This window comes from Miniopterus schreibersii (assembly GCF_964146895.1).
Source record: "Miniopterus schreibersii genome assembly, chromosome: 19".
In the NCBI taxonomy this organism is placed as follows: domain Eukaryota; kingdom Metazoa; phylum Chordata; class Mammalia; order Chiroptera; family Miniopteridae; genus Miniopterus; species Miniopterus schreibersii.
In genome coordinates this window covers 22,855,123-22,872,529 of record NC_138119.1, presented here as the reverse complement: position 1 = coordinate 22,872,529, position 17,407 = coordinate 22,855,123, and the positions used below count along the sequence as shown (strand labels likewise).

At 41.8% G+C, this 17,407-nt stretch overlaps 1 protein-coding gene across 1 annotated transcript in view; it reads left to right on the top strand.

The window, feature by feature from the left end:
* The window catches only part of NIBAN1 (niban apoptosis regulator 1), a 110,437-nt gene that overhangs the window by 71,447 nt on the left and 21,583 nt on the right, over positions 1-17,407 (top strand). Inside the window, exon 6 of the mRNA XM_081121008.1 lies at positions 11,840-11,955. Coding sequence (XP_080977134.1) covers positions 11,840-11,955 — 116 coding nt within the window. The remainder of the gene's footprint in view (positions 1-11,839; positions 11,956-17,407) is intronic.

Below are 17,407 nucleotides of genomic sequence, written 5' to 3'. Positions count from 1 at the left end.
TAGCTACATGTGGCTACTGCTCACTTGAAACGTGGCTAGTTCAAAATGAAGGATGCCACAGTGTAATGTACACAGGAGATCTCAAAAACTTAGTACTGAAAAAGATTGTGAGATATCTCATTAATAATTTTATAGCTCTTACATATTTGGGGTATATTGTATAAATAGAATATATTATTAAAATTAATCTTAACCTTTTTTTTTTTTTTTTGCTTTTCTGATGTAGCTACTATAAAATTTAAAATTGCCTATGTAGCTTTTATTATGTTTCTGTTGGATAGCTCTGGCCTAGAGTATCTTTGCCCTCCCACTTCCCCTTCCATTACTCTGGAGGAGGCCTTTAAAGCCAGTATTGATTACTGTCTGCAGCCCAGGGAAAGATTTGTTCCTGGGTGTGTATGTGCCTGTGTTGGGGGTGGGAGTGGAGACCAGAGAAAGGTCAGAGGGAAAAAGAAGGAACTAAGGAAGGGGGGAAGCGAAGCGAGCAGTTTTGTTCAATTTCCATCTGCAAAGCCATCCACTCTTACTTAATGTAGGAGGAATAGCTGGGCCAAATTAGATCGCCACAAGGCAGCTCCGCTCTGTGTTTTGAAATAGAGTGACTCACTGGAACATCAGACTCATCTGAATTCAAATGTAAATACAGGCAAAGCTTCACGGTTTAAGAACCATTGTCATCTCTCTCCTTAGTTAACAAAGATGATCCAGAACTGGTCTGTATCCCAATTGATAGTTCTGATCTGGACAAAGGGTGTAATGTGTTTTGTTCTGAAGCATTTCATAAAAGAAATTTCTGGCTGAGGTAGAATCTTTTAGTGGCTTTATAATACAGACTCAGATAAACACCTGAAATAATATGATGTTTTTTTCCTGGAGAACTGGAAGATTTTGTAAATCGCAGTGTTTTTGTGAAATGTTGAATTAAGAGATAACAGACAGGTTCTACTTTTTCAGGAGGAAAAAATGGGTATTTTAGAGACCAAGCCCATGTAACCATCTAAGTTAATGATTTAGCGTTTAATATGAGACAAATCAGTTTTACTACACTCTTGTCATAGGCCATGAAACAGCAAACTTGAATCTTTTCACTATTTTATTAGCTTAATTAATTAAATAGGCCATGTGGTGAGCCCAGTGGAAATAACCATGAATTGAACTGTCATTCAGGTTAATGGAAAGGAAAGAGGGGAGGACAAGAGACTCAAATCAGAATAGAAATATAATGAAAGTCACATATGTAATTCAATGTTTTCTGGTAGCCACATTGATTCCTTTCTGTAGCCCAGAGAAAGATGCATATTTGAGCAAGAAGGTTTTTTGGAAAGAAGAGGTAAGGTGTCCTACAGCTGGAACTTTATATCCCCAAGTTGGAACAATGTCATGTCGATAAAATAACTGTAGTTGTAGCTTATCATAGAATTACACGATTTTAGAGCTGAAAAAGGGGAACTGAGCGTCAGTCTCTCATTTCAAATGAGATAAATCAGGGCCAGAGAAGTTAAGTAACTCACTGCAAGTCCCACAGCCAAAGGGCAGAGGTGGAAATAGCACCCAGTTTTGATGCCCACTGGACAGTTGTCCCCTCTACTGTGTGCTGCCTCCATATCTAGTCATTCATTTCTTTGTTCCCTGCTCTATCAAAAGAATATTTGGGCCCGGCCAGGCGTGGCTCAGCGGTTGAGCATCGACCTGGGATCCAGGCTACCGGGGTTCGATTCCTGGTCAGGGCACATGCCCGGGTTGCGGGCTCAATCAATGACTCTGTCATCATTGATGTTTCTGTCTCTCTCTCCCTCTCCTTTCCTCTCTCGGAAATCAATAAAGCTATATTTTAAAAAAAAAAGAAAAAAGAATATTTGGTACCAGGCATCATGCTGTGTGTGGCCTTAGGGTACAGTGATGAATACAGCAGAGCTTGTCCTCAAGGACATTATAGTGTAGGGCACACAAGCCATCCGATTGTGTCACAGATGGACCTCCAGCGTCTCATGCGTGCCACACTCATGTCATCCCCTGGCTTTGTTCTGTTTTCATGGCAAACAGAAGATAGTAATACTACTTTAAAGGACATTTGTGACAAGCCCAAAGGTGCTTCAAGGTGTAAGGGTGTTCCCTGCATTCATGGAAAGAACACAGTCGCTGGAGGCAGTGGAAACCGATTCTGAGCAAACCACACTAAAGGTATCTTTAAAGAGAAGAAAAATGAATGACCTCTTCGGTTGAAATCACTTTGGAAACCGCTCGGTGACCGAGTGAGGAGCCAGGCTCGAGTTCCACCATCCTGAGGGAGAGAAAGGCCGTCCCACGCACGTCTGTGAATTTCCTTTGCAAACACCTCACGATGGGCCCTTGAACGGGCCACGGTTTGGCCGCGGCCGGTGCTCACAGGCGCTCTCTGAGGCTCCAGGAGGCTCACCGCTACAGGACTGTTTTGACTCTGGAAAGCCAACTATTGGTCATGAGAAGATTGATTTAAAAAAAATAAGTCATTAGGTCAGCACGGATCTCTCTAAGGATAATAGTATAACATTTCGTAAAGTTTGAGCCACAATTACAAAATCTCCCGTAACTCTCTTTTCATTTCTTATGCATTCCCTTTCCATCGTTGCTGATAAAGGTGGATATTTTAAATTGCTAAATCAGGATGGATGTGTAATTTTTACAGTCTGGTTTCTGCAATTAAAATGATCTCCAGCCCCGGCCGGGTGGCTCAGTTGGTTGGAGCATCCTCCTGTGCACCAAAAGGTTGGGGGTTGATTCCTGGTCAGGCCACATGCCTGGGTTGCGGGTTTGGTCCCTGGTTGGGGTGCATACAGGAGGCAACCCATCCATGTTTCTCTCTCACATCAATGTTTTTCTCTCTCTCTCCTTCTCTAAAAAAAAAATAATAATAAATAAAAAACCTATCCTTGGGTAAGGATTAAAAGAAGGATCTCCAGACTACTTTTCCACTTTGGTTCTAAGTCATCATCGTTACTTTAGTGACCGAGTAATACTCCATTCAGTAATCCTATCATGGTTTACTTAAACTTGTGATTAAACGAGATGCTCTTTGGACTTCACTGAAAATAATTGTGAATGCTTAGCATTTTTGCAATGAAACTGCATATTTGCTTTAGGTGTAAAGCCACTTTCAGCGGACCCCTTAGTGAGCCAACTTATGCCAATGCGGAGTCATGGTCTTCAACCACCCAAGAGCCTTTTGGCTTAAAGCAATTATGCAAAACTGGTACACAGTGTGGGCTCAGCCAATCCAGAAACTAAAAACAACTCTGTTGGCAGTGCTGCCTTTTCTGTAATAGGTCAGGAATGCAGACACTGTTTTTATTGGTACATGACTGCTCAAGTTCTCAGTTTTTAAAAAAGGACCTGGTCCCTAGGAACCTGAGGACTCAGTTGTACACTGCCCTCCAAACCTGAGGAGAAGACCATGGAATTAACCAGTGTCATCTGCCCAGTGAGGGTGGGGTAGTGGGTCTCTAGGTGTCTGCGGCTGTCATCCATGCCTCTTAGGAAGGGGATGGAGCACAGGTCAATTTAATTTTTTAGGTCTTTGGGGAAAGGTTACAAATAAGGAAACTGAGATATCTTATCCTAGACAAAAGTAGTTACAACTTCTGCTGTAGTTGGAAGTTTTAAGTAAGGTTAGGTCCTTTCTGAAATTGAGTCTATGGGGCCAGAAATTTATTTTATCCTATTATTTTTACTCTCATTTGATGACCCTGTAACACGAGTTACATATATGACATTGGGCAATGACTTAAACTTCTTTGATTTTTAGGGTGGTCCCCCCCCCCCCGATTTTCTACCTGGGAATGATTACTTCTGGCTTACCTGTCTCATGAGATTGCTGTGAGAATCAAATGAGATATAAACTGTAAACTCTTCTGACAAGTGCAAGGTGATCGCTATTCTTAATCACTGGTAATGACGATGATCGGAAAGTCCCCCGATAGCATCATCAGACAGTACGATGCTCTGTGGGTGTGCCAGGCTAGGGCACGAGGATGCCAGTTAACACCAGTAGTTTGTTCTATAGTGTAAACCTGGCCGAGTCATTTCACTGTCTGCCTTCACTTGTGGAAAACATGCTCCCATAGATGTGGGTAAGACTAGGCAAGGTGTTCTGAGCTCACAAGATGAAGGGCACCCATAGATCCGTCGGGGAAAAATTTCCCTAATATTTTTGTGTGCTCCAGTAACCAATCATACCCAGACCCATGTATAAGTAGTCAGGAATAGGAGAAAGTGTCATCAAAAATAAAGGACGTGTCCGTGGCTAGAAGAGCATCTCCTCTCTTTATTTGAAAACTCAAGCTTGCTTCTAATTGTGTCCAGGTTGTGTGGTAAATTTTTGCCTGCAGGGAGTCAGCCACACTACTCCCCACAATGTCAGCGAGAGGCACATGACCCAGTTTCTGTGGTCAGAGCTGAAAGATCGCCCCAGTGTGTGCAGTCCCACAATTGCCTGTGCAATTACAAAGTGAATGCTTTTTCAAATTCACATTTGAAAGAGGAAATTAGCATTTGTTTTGCTTAGGTTTTATGGTGTAATTTATCCCCCCCCCCAGGTCATTTCAAGCACCATCTCCACAAATAGTTATTAGGGGTTTGGGAGATAGTTCTACACTCACTGTCTTAGAACACAGATCTCACCCATATAAAGCCATATATTTGACTTGGGATGATAGGAAATAATCGATAGAGTCTTTGTTCTCTTGGTCTGACTCTGCCAAGTGCTCAGGGTGACAGATGAACACTTCCAGGCAGGTGGGAGGCGTATTCGACAAACACAGCTTCAGGGCACAGGGTATCTTCACCGTGTTTGGAAAGAAGCAAATATTCTCTCATCCCTTATCTGGACTCTGAGAACACCGTCATTGGGAGCATGGGTCATGGTCATTTTTTTTAAGGCTTTGAAAAAAAATTTAGATAAAGGAAACTGCTAGAAAAAAGAAGGCTACCATAGAAAAAATATAGTCCACATATCAACTGAGGGCCCAGAAAGGGAAAATGAGACCCACCAGGGCTGCATCCAAGGCTTGATGTCCGGACAATGGTGATTGCTTCTGAAGTGAGTGGGGGTTTCCTTCCATGGGCAGAGTTCCAGCTGTTTGGGGTAATATCCTTAGGAACCTGCACAAGGTGTTGTCTCTTTATCCACATACTTTTTGATAAAGCTTCATCATAGTACTATTTTTATATACCACTTTGAGTAAGTACAAGAGTTCATCTGTGTTAAGTGGATGTGCAGTCAGAGAGACATTTCTTATCCTGATAGTGAGGGAATGAGGTCATTCAGACTCAAAGCATTCAAGAGCCATGGTCTTCTATGGTATCTTTTCTATGTATAATTTTTTCCCCTCCAAATGCAGTCTGTAAATCACCTGCAACAGAATCACCTGAAGAGCTTGTTTAAATGTAGATTCTTGGTCCAACCCTAGACCTGCTGAATCGGAATGTCTGGGGCAAGGTCCAGAATCACAGCTTTAACAAGTACTTCAGCCCTGATAAGCATCCCCCCCCCCAGGGGGTGACTTTTGACATCTTGTTAGAGCCTATTTTACCCTATATTGAGTCAAAATCTGCCACATTCTACTTTGCTCATATTTTTCCCCCCACCATTATTTATAACGATAACTAACATTTTATTTTTTCTTGTTTCTCTCCTTTATTTTTTATTTTTAAATTAAAAAAATTTTTTTAGTTACAGTTGACATTCAATATTATATTAGTTTCAGGTATATAACACAATGATCAGACATTTATATAACTTATGAAGTCATTTCCTCCAATAAGTCTAGTTAATACCCGTCTGACAGTATACATTGCTATTACAATATCACTGACTATATTCCCTGCGCTACACTTTATAGCCCTGTGACTATTTTGTAACTGCCGATTTGTACTTCTTAATTCCTTCCCCCTTTTCATGCAATCCCGACTCTGGTATCTGAATCTGCATGGAGCAAATCCAGCCCTCTTCTACATTGTACATCTTCCCATCGACGAAGATCTCCCCCCTCTAGGTTTTTTCTTTCCAAGGCTGTGAGGTCCCTCACTCACTTGGTTTTCTTCCGAAGTAGTCCACCTTTTTTTCCCCTTTTTAAAAAAAATTTTTGTAAAATATTGTGCTGCGTAGCGTAAGCTGGAAGTATGAAATGATATGTTCAGAGGAGCTTATCTCAGAATCCACCTATGCCGGTCCTTGTGCCCGTTATTTATACTCCACATTTCTGTGGCCCACCCTCACCTGCTTTGTATATGACACCACTGACTCCCACTGAGCTCACAGTTAAGTGAAACCCTGGAGTCATCTGTCTCTTTCTATTATCTTTTCCAAGTAATTGAAAACATTCCAAGTAATGTTGAAGGGCAGTGCCCTAGAGATTTTCCTTTGGGAAATCAGTAACTCAGCCCTTTAACCAGCGCCTACCATTTAGGTTGTTTAACTCTTTGATTGTGTTTATTTCTGTTTTCAACCAATCTACATTTTTTCAGTATGCCGATCAAAATCATACAAGACTTTAATAATTGCCCCATTAAAATCTAGATAGAGGATATCTCCGACAGCCTTCTTTTCTGCCAATCTGGTATGTCTATCTAAAGGAAATGAGGTTAGCCTGCCTCCATATGTTCTAGTAATCACCACTTCCTTTTCTCTGTTGACAAACAGTCTTTTAATGTTTATTGACAAGTCAAGAATTCATGAGATGCACTGCTCTTAGCTGGATGAGATGTGCAGCATTTTTCTGTGTGGCTGAAAATTTTTATGAAAATAATATGTTCACTGGAAGCCTCCATTTATTTGAGAAGTCTTTTCTATTCTCTGCATTGAGTTCTTGTTTCTTTGTATTTTCACCTAGAGCAATACCATTATAATCCATCCGAGGGTCCCTGTATCTCCATGAAATATATATATATATTGGTTTATGCCTTTTCTCTTCCTGGTAGATCTGTGTCCACTAACACAGATATGATTTGGTCAGTAGATGAATATTTCAGTCTAGTAGTTTACAAAATACAATTCAGGGACTTCAAAGTAATCCTGGGGCTGGTTCTCATCAGGGTTATCATTTATAAATGGCAATAAATATTTGATTAGAAGAGTCATGAATAAATAAGATTTTTAATAAAAACCAGAACTTGTATTGCCATTTCATTAAAATGGACACCATCCATTTTTAATTCCAGTGAGGGGGTTCTGTTTTGTTTTGTTTTTAATAATGTCATGTCACATTCTGTCTGGTCTTCAATCTACTCACTCATGAAATGAGTGGTTTGGACTAGATGATCCCTATGCTATACTCGAACTCTAGAGTTCCATGATTCTAAGCTTTGAGAAGGAAAGGAAATTTAAAATAATTTAAAAACCAATACACGCACACACACACACACATGTGTGCACGTGCATGCATAGAAAACAGATGAAATCTGAATAAGGTGGTTAACTTGCAACAATGTCAATCTCTTGGTTGTGCTATTATACTTGTTTCTTTGTATTTTCACCTAGAGCAATACCATTATAATCCATCCGAGGGTCCCTGTATCTCCATGAGGTATATATATATATATTTGGTTTATGCCTTTTCTCTGCCTGGTAGTTTTACAAGATGTTCCCATTAGGAGAAGCTGGGTGAAAGCATTAGCATCTGTATTATTTCTTATAAAAACACATGAACCTACAGTTTTCTCAAACTAAAGTGTTGAAAAAAAGATGAAACCATAGAGTGTTATAACAGAACCTTGGAAGTCAGTAGGCCTTACTTGACTCCCACACTAGCTTAAACAAATTATTTAACCTTTCTGAAACTCAGTTCCTTTGTCAACCTTAAAGTGGGAATATGAATTCCTAGCCAGTGGGATTGTTGGAAGGATTCTGTGAGAAAGTGTGTAAGCATCTCGTAGGATTCATACTCCATGGTAATTTTCAATAAATGTTAGCTCCTTTCCCCTGTGCTTCTTATCCTTTGTTTTAAGGAAGAAACTAGGACAGACAGCCTTGCTGTAGCTCTCCTAGAAAAGACACATGACCTGAGGCTAAAGACAGTTTAGAAGTATACGTTAGTGAGAGGAACCCCATAGCAGTGTAGTGAGTAACGCTGTTACATAACTTTCCCAAATCACCAGGCAGATCAGCTAACGTGGTTTGGCGCAGCTCACTGATAAAATAACAAATCCACTTCCAAACCTAGCCTGAGTCAGGGAGTCCTGACAAAGCAGCCAGTCAGAATCCAGAACGAATACATGGGCTTTGGAGCTTTGGTGTTTCATCTGACTCAGACATGTTGTAAATCTGTTTAAGTGGAAAAAACAAAAGTGATTTCTCTCTGGCTGATCCCCTGAATAACTGTCCCCATGGGGCCTAGAGCAGCTTTCCTTCCCTCGAAAAATCCTTAATCATGTCTCCCAAATATGAGTTTTCCAGGCAGCTGCACAGATGAGTAGGGGAAGACTAAGGAGAATAGACATGTCTTGGTCCTGAGGATGTGATTGTTGAATGAATGGCCAAGATATGTCTCCCACATGTTTCCTAAAATGTTTAGACTTTCCCAGGGCTCTGTCCTTGCCCCTGCCCCAATGAAGGTTTTTATCGGCAGGAAGGCAAGGAACACAGAAGGCAACCCTACCAAATTTTTTATCATACCGAGGCGAAAGGGAGTTTGGGGATAGAATTACAATTTTTAAATGATTTTGGCAGGTTCTGAGTTGATCACGGGAAGCTGTAATTTAACAGAGGTAATGTTAAAACCTGTACTTCAAAATCAAAAATGAAATATAGGTCAGGGAAGGCTGAGATTGAGAAGGGTTTTCTATGAAAAAAGGTGTAAGGATTTTATTTGACTACAGAAAGGTATGAGTCAACAGCACAATGTGGTTGTACAAAAGAGGTTGGGGACCTGAAAAACGAAGATAAATCTTTCTATCTTACATAGCTTGCGCCAGTTAGACAGCACCTGGTGTGTGGTGTTCAGGTTCGGGGCCAAATTCGAGAAAGCTGTTGATAAATTGGGATTGGTTACTAAAGGGAAAGAAGGAAAAAGAAGGATCACATTTTAAAAAATCCCCAAACTGCATTCTTTAAGGGATGGCCGAAGGAAAATACGACTATTTAGCTATCTTTTACTGTTACCACATATAAGAGGAATAAATGTCTAGTTTGCTCTACAAGACAGAAATGGGATTAACGAGAGTTCAAGGAAACAGATTTTGGCTCAGTAGAAGGAAACATTTTCAAATAATTAGAGCAGCTCAGTGAGAAAGACTATTTCATTTAAATTGTGAGCTTCCTGTCACTGAAAATAGTCAGGCTAAGGCCTGATGAGCGTCTGTCTGGAATTCTGAAGGCTTCCGACATTGAATGAGAGCTTGGGGTAGGTGGCCTTTTAAGATCACTCTTAACTCCCATAGTCCATGATTTGAGTGAGCGTGAAGGCCAAGGTCACTTATGACTTGCCAGAGCCACTTCTTCAGTGCTTGGCTCTGATTCTGACCAGCTGTGTGACCTTCAGCTGAGAAATGAACCATTTCTCCTTCCAGTTTCCTCATTTATAAATCGAGGGAACTGGACTTAATGATGTCTGCATTCTCCCCAGCACATGTGTCCCCTGAAGCATCCTCATAATTACAGTGCGTTGGGAAAGTAGAATTTGAGCTGACGACTGCCATTTGTTTCAGTCAATTTGCAGGGAGAAGGCTTTTAAAGACCAAAACCCATTGCTGATTCTGGGGCCATTGAACTGAAGTCTCAGATGCTTGTTGGCAGGGGAGTGGGTGATTGTGATCCTGGAATTTGTTCCCATGAGACCTATGGCGGGAAGTTGATCAAATAACTGATCATCTGGTTCCTCGCAAACACCTGTACTTTCTGGCTAAGTTCAGCAATGGCTTTGCAAACCACTTAAGAGAAATGAAGATCGTATTACCATTGCAATATAGTTCTGTTTTTGCAAAGTAAACTTTTGTTCTTTATTTCGTCAAAGATCTGGCTGTTGCTGTTGAGCTTTGTTTAGAATCGTAAGAGCCAGTACCCATAAAGCGACTTACCATGTGGCAGAGGCTGTTCTTAAAGTTATATATCTATATATATCTCTATATATCTATATATATATGCACACATATGTATTTAATCTATATATTTAAATATATATATATATTTAATCTGTTCATAGGCTGAAAATCTAATGGTGAAACAGTAGATTAGATCCTTTTCCCCTATGGAAAAGAAGTAGTTAAAATCCATTAAAGTCTGTCTTAATGATAAAGAGTCCAGAATTCAGATCCACACCCTCATTCTTTTAGGCTTCAGAGCTGGTGTTCAATTACTATAATTTCCTCTGTGGTCCATTTGATTAACAATACTTTTCTTCTCTGCCTGTATTAAGGTCTTCTGTTTCTTCTTTGACTACTCTGTGAGTCACACATCATTGTCTCAAATCCCATTCCTTCAGTTATTTTTTCCCCAAAGATCTTTGAAAATGCAATTGTCCGTGGGGGTGCCATTGTTTGCTTTGATATAAGTGTAAAAAGTTGGTTAGAGTGTTGCCCCAATGCACCAAGGTTGTGGGTTCCATCCTCGGTCAGGAGGCAACCAGTGAATGCATAAATGGGTGGAACAGCAAATCCATCTCTATCTCTTTCTCAAATCGATAAATAAAAAAGAATTTTTTTTTTAAAGTATGGACAGGATTTCAAATACCTCCTCCACTTACTGAGATTGGCGGGGGAAGAAATAAGTAAATTTATGCTTCTTGTAAGGACAGAAGAATTTAAAACTCCATTCCCAGGCTCAAGGATCTGGCAATACTCACTCCATCCAAGCACCACATTTTATTCCATCTCTTTGTTTCCTTAGGTTGGAAGTGAAAACAGCTGTTAAAAATAAGAGCAGATGAGTCAATCTTGAAACTCAATATGATAATTACAGTTTCCCCCTCAGTTGCTAAAGCCCCTCCCAGTGTACTGAGCTCCATATCACATCCCCCTTGCTGTCAGTTTTATACCAAGTCCTTAATTTTTGTTTTCCAAGCCTCTAAGATTAAACACTAAATCAATTACCAAACCAGAAAAAATAACAAGGAAGAAAAGACTGAAATTTAAAAACCTGATTCTTAGAACATGCCTTTTTTTTCTGATTTAGATTTTGACCAAATCTCTATGTTGATATTAGAAATGTCAAGTTATTGTTTCATATTTTTGAAGACGGGGCTTCTGGGCACCCTCACTGTAAAGAATTTTTCTTGGACCCTTCCTTCCTTCCTTCCTTCCTTCCTTCCTTCCTTCCTTCCTTCCTTCCTTCCTTCCTTCCTTCCTCCCTCCCTCCCTCCCTCCCTCCCTCCCTCCCTCCCTCCCTTCCTTCCTTCCTTCCTTCCTTCCTTCCTTCATTGATTTTAGAGAGAGAGGAAGGGAGAGAGAAACGTAGATTGGTTACCTCCCATATGAGCCTCAACTGGGGATTGAACCCCAACCCAGTTATGTGCCCTGCCTAGGATTTGAACCTGCAACCTTTTGGTATATAGGATGATGCTTTAACCAACTAAGACACCCGGCCCGGGCTTGCTTGGAAGCTTATAGAGGCTATGCCTTACATTTCAGTTTCTCTTTCCCAAGTTCCTGAGGCTTTTGACCTAATAAACCAGTCTCAAAAGAGTCAGCAAATGAACTATACCAGCAAATGAACTTTGAACTCAGTACTTGCTTAATTTTTCTGTGTCTTATAATTCTGCTCCTCATACTATGCAGTTGATGCTGGGTTTCTGAACGATTACACTTGAAGAACCATGGACAAATATAAGATAAAGTATCTCTCTTTGCTAATGCCCTTGCCTCTTTCTTTTAGATTACATGAAGCAGGCGACGTTCGAAGCCCAGGCCTTTTTAGAAGCTGTGCAGTTCTTCCGACAGGAGAAAGGCCACTATGGCTCGTGGGAAATGATGACTGGGGATGAAATCCAGGTAATGCCGAGCTCAGAATTTTGGATCTTGCTCTCTCTCTGGGGGCTGGGAGGCCAGGGTCATAACAGATGATCAAAGAAAGAAAGTTGCAAGAATGGAAGATATGGAACCAAAGACCATTTCTCTCATTGTCTAGAAGCATTTGATCAGCAAGCCCGCCATTGGGCATCCACTCCAAAGACCACCAGACCAGACCTGAGCCAGGGCAGCCAGAAACACTGCAAGGGCAATGAGAAGAGCTGCTTCTATGTTTTTCTATCAAAATGATGATTCTTTCAGATGACCTGCTTCCGAGTAGAAGCAAATGCGAACAGCATGGTTGAGTGCAAAGTGTGTGGTGGGGATTTAGGGCAGCAGACTTGGGGTTAATCTGGCCAAGTTATTTAACCTCTTTCAGTCTCAGGTGACTTCTCTGAAAGAAAGATAATGTTTGGCTTGCAGGGTTGTAAGAATTAAATGAGATGTTTTGGAAAAGTGTTTGGCATGCAGCTGTCTTTCTCTTTTGGAAGATTTATAAATGAAGTAATTAAAGGAGACACATTTCAAAAGCATGAGATAGTTTTCTATACCTTTCATTTACCTTTCCTAGTTTGCCATTCTCTGTGGTCCAGTATGAATTTCCATGATCTTAATTCAATGCCAGACATGGGCTAAGCACCATGACTTGGTCCCTGGGACGTTGTTACGAATCTCCAAGGAAACTATGCTTCATGATGGAAGCCCATGCTCCATGAGGATGCCAATCACAGGGCTGATTCATGAGGGGAGGCCATCCTCCATGAGGACACCAGTCACGGGGCTGATTCATGGGAAGGTGGAGGCTGGGCATGGGCATTATTTAATTAGAGGCACTTAGAGTCCATAAATGGTTTTCTTTAATTTCCCCTCATCTCCCAGAAGTGCCTCTTTTGGGAGCCAGTAAAATTGTTATTAGGGAACAATATTTGGAAGATGCCAGATGGTGCTCTGCTTTGTATGGTCATTAAACATCTAAAGCTGAAAACGCTTTCACATGAAGATGGGGCTGTTTTTATTGTTTTACCACGTGACTCACGATGTTCTGCTCCTCCCCTTCCTCCTCCCCCTTCTCGTGGATTCTAAACTTCTTTATTTCCCACCCTGAGATTACTCAAGAACTTTCACCAGTTCTTGGTTTCTGATACTTTGGGGAAGCACATCTATTTAGAAATCTGAAAGGATTAAGGACTAACCATAGTTATGCCAAAAAGAAAACAAAAGCACAAGGGGAGTCTGAAGTATTTGACCCTGATGGGTCTGTCATATGAACAAACATATTTAATAGATACACCAATATTAAAATGCCCCTGTGCGATACTTTTTAGTTCACACCCTAATTCTTTCTGTTCATCTTACCAATCTCAAGCAGTGTTAGAGCAGTTATTATTATTTTCATTTTCTAAATGAAAAAAATCGAGGGAGGCATAGAGCAGTTAAATGACTTGCCTGGTTTTATCCGTTCGACAGCTGTTTATTGAGCCACCATATGCCAGGCCCTCAGCTGGGTGCCACTGACCCAGAGATGGGCAAGGCAGTACTGTCCCTGTCCTGTGGAGCTGATTGTTTCCAGGTCACATGCTAAGGGACAAACGGCAATGGAAACTATAGCTTCTGACTTCTAGTCCAGTGAAAGATCAACACCAACCATGGGAACATGCTTAGTGAGGCAATTATTTAGCTCCTTGGATCTAGCTGTCCACTTGCTTCATGTTTTCGTTTCTCTTGAAATCTCATGTCAGTTCACATTCCTTCACCTTACCATTGAAAGCAGGTCCTTGACAAATCCCTCCTGGGGGTTGAGTACTGAGTTTGTTGTGTTTGCTTTTGTTGACTTTCTGCTTTTTGCTTTGGGCTGATGTGTGCAAAGTGCTCTAGGGTGTGAGAGAACTAAATGACTCATCTCCTGCCGCCTCAGAGAGGTAAGACCTACCTAGAGACATCCAAAGAACCAGGCAGCCTTAGAAGGGTGTGGGCACATCGGCGGGCCTGTACATATATGGACATCTTAAAGCATCAGCACAGAGCAGTCATGGGAAGGTGCTAATTTGGCCGCATAAAAATACCCTTCGTGGAAAACAAAACAAAACAAAAGCTAGAGAAGATGTCAGTAAAAGCCGAGTTATCAAGTGACCCGAGAAGTTTTACTCCCCAAGGAATCTAAGCATTTTTGGTAAAATCATAGACTTGTAAAACGTGAGCGCCGGAGGGGCCTTTCAGGACCATTTGTCCGCACCTTCCAGGTGAAAGAAAGAACCTTCAGAGAAGTCAGTTGGTGGAGGTCACAAGGCCAGTCTGTGACAGAAATGCATTTTGAGCCATGTCAGCCTATCCCTGGAGAAGCTAGTGAAAGGAAATGGCTTCCAGAACTTTCCTGGGTGGGGCCTGATGAGGGTAAGCTTCATTGTAACCTCCTCTACACGGAGCTGAAGCAATGTCTGTCCTCAGACTGACAGGAAAGAGAGATCGGGGGCCCAAAGCAGCGGCCCAGTAGTTAAAGAATGTGGCGTGGCATTACTGGGATTGAGAATATGCCATCTTTTGTTTAAAGCACTGGGTTTGTTTGCGTTGTTTCTACTAAGAACTTAATAGTAAAATTGTCCTAACCCCCTCTACCCTAGGGGCCAGTATCCAGATTTTCATCATTGTTACGTATTCTCTTCAGTCATGACTCACACGGCAAGTCTGGCAGCCCTCTTGGCCATGGTTGTTTTAGGCAAGTGTCCAGGCAAAGCAAATATCTTAGACTCACTTGCCTGACAGATTATTAATGCAGAATATTAATACAGACGAAAATACAATAGTTCCCTCTTATCTGCGGTTTTGTTTTTCACAGTTTCTGTTACCTGTGGTCAATCATGATCTGAAAATACTGAGTGGAAAATTCCAGCAATACACAAGTCATAGGTTTTAAATGGTGCACCATTCTGAGTAGCCTGTGAATCTCTCACAGTCCCGCTTCGTTCTGCCTGGGATGCGAATCATCCTTTGTCCACTGAATCCACACTGTACGTGCTACTTGTCCATTGGTCACGTAGTAGCAGTCTCGGTTATCAGAGAGGGGTCCTGGCTTATGCAGCTCAATGGTTAGAGCGTTGGCCCTCGGACCGAAGGGTCATGGGTTCGATATCCGGTCAAGGGCATGTATAGTACCTGGGTTGCAGGTTCGACAACCCTGGCCCTCTTGGGGCGTGTTCAGGAGGCATCCGATCAATGTGTCTCTCTGACACAGATGTTCCTCTCCCTCCCTCCCTTCCACTCTCTCTAAAAAAATCAATGGAAAAAATACTGGGTGGAGATTAACAGAGAGAGAGAGAGACCACATTCACATAAGCTTTTATTATAGTATATTATTATAATTGCTCTATTGTGTTATCAGTTGTTAATTTCTTACTATGCCTAATTTATAAATTAAACTTGATCACAGCTCTGTATGTATTGGATAAAACCTAGTGTATCTAGGGTTCGGTACTACCTGTGGTTTCAGGCATCCACTGGGGGTCCTGGAATGTATCCCTCGCAGATAAGGAGGGATGACTGTATTTGTACACCAGTAAATATATTTTCTACTTGTCAATATTAGTGTATCAAATGAGGTCATGATGGAAAACTTTTGCAAAATGTAAAGATTTCGTCCTTTGGTATATTTATTATTTGCCTTAAAATTAACCAGATGGGCTGAGAGAACAGCATTGCTGCAGAACAGGGTGGGAGCAATACAAGAAAACTATCCACATTTGTTAGCCATAGGTTTCGGGTCTAGGGAAAGCGGATGCGGTGTTGGGATGAGACACACTTGGGCTCTGCACACAGAGGGTCTCCCTGCCCTGTGACTGTCCCCTTAGCCCTCTGCCCTTGCAGCCCACTCCCATGCCCTCTTTTTCTCCCCCTATTTCCTTTTCAATTGCTTAAGTTATAAAATAGAACCATATTTCTTAGAACGTTACATGGGAAAAGCTAAAAGAAAACTATAAGCCCACCCAAAAGGATCATCTTTTTTCTTTGGCCTCTGACATTTTCATCTTTTCAAACCCCTTTCGTGCTTATGTGCAGATTCAAACCAATTTCTGCAAAAGGACGAATTTAGGGCAATTAATATCGTTAGGGCAATTATCTTGCATTTAACACTTTCCAGCTGAGGTAATATTTCCCACCGATTTTAAGTTCTGGCTTCAGTCGCCTCATGCTCTTAGCTCACTCTCCCCACGCCACGCTTTCATCACTCTTGGGCAGATGTGTTCCAAACAAGATCTAACTCCACTGAGCAGGTGGGGGTCCATGGATCATTAATTACTCACTTGGATCTAATTGTTGGACCTGCTGATGTCCATGGAGTTTGCACATGTCAAGTTCTTAAGTTCTTAAAGATGCTGGTTCACCTTTTGACCGCCCCAAGAGGATGGTTAAGAAAGGTAAAAACATCCCCGCCAGTGAATTACCAGGACTAGTGGAAACCCTATCTCCACTATACCCTTTGTCACCCCACGGAGTTCCACGTCGCAGATCACGGCCCCCCACTTGCTGTATTGACCCGAGCAGCCTTCTCTCCCAGGAGCCCACAGGCATGGGCGCCTGGATGGATGGCTTGCCCCCTCCACGGTGTGAGGCTGGGAGTGTCCCTTTTTAGCTCAGCTCCAGCCTTCCACCCTGCTGTAACGGAGCCCTGGCGGAAGGCAATGTCTAGTGAGCTCATGAGTATTTCCACCAGCATGAGGCTGACTGATGACCTCAGAGAAAATCTTTCTTAATTAATTCCCAAACTTTGATTTGAATTTCCATGAGGTCGATTCTTTTGGGCAAATATTATTTTAAATTCATAGAGCAGATGTCAAATGATCCTGTACTTTTATGCCTGCCTCCATTCCCCAAATGACTCTGGTTCTTTTGCAAATCTTGGTCTGCAGCCTGATACAGTATTGAAAGCTGAAAGCTGAGCTGCAAGCCCGGAAAGACTCAGGGCAAAGTGGATTCGAGCTATAAGACAGTCCCAGTGGGGACGCGGGGGCAGGGAGGGTGATATAAAGAAGGAGGGGCCAGTGTGACTTGGAGTATTATGTGGGGACATTCGGGATACTGCTGAGTTCCAGAAGAAACAATTTCATTGGACCAAGCAAAATTTTAGGAGAGACTTGGGAACAATTTTAAAAAACACCCTGAAAACTTTAGACTTCCCCCACTTACATGGTGCTCACCCCACAAGTGTCTAGTTATTCCAAAGTATGTATTACTCCTTTTTCCCCTAAACTTTATAAAGAATGGAGGTGGGGTCCAGGAGACAAAGAGCATGAAGACACTTAGATCCCAAGAGAGTTTGAGGAGAAACTACAGACTTGGGATACAAAGGACTCAAGCCACCAAGACCAAGCCTGACCCCCCTCACAATTTTGCTGAGGATGCCCTTGTCTGGAATTGACGTTTCCCTCTTCTCCTAAATGCA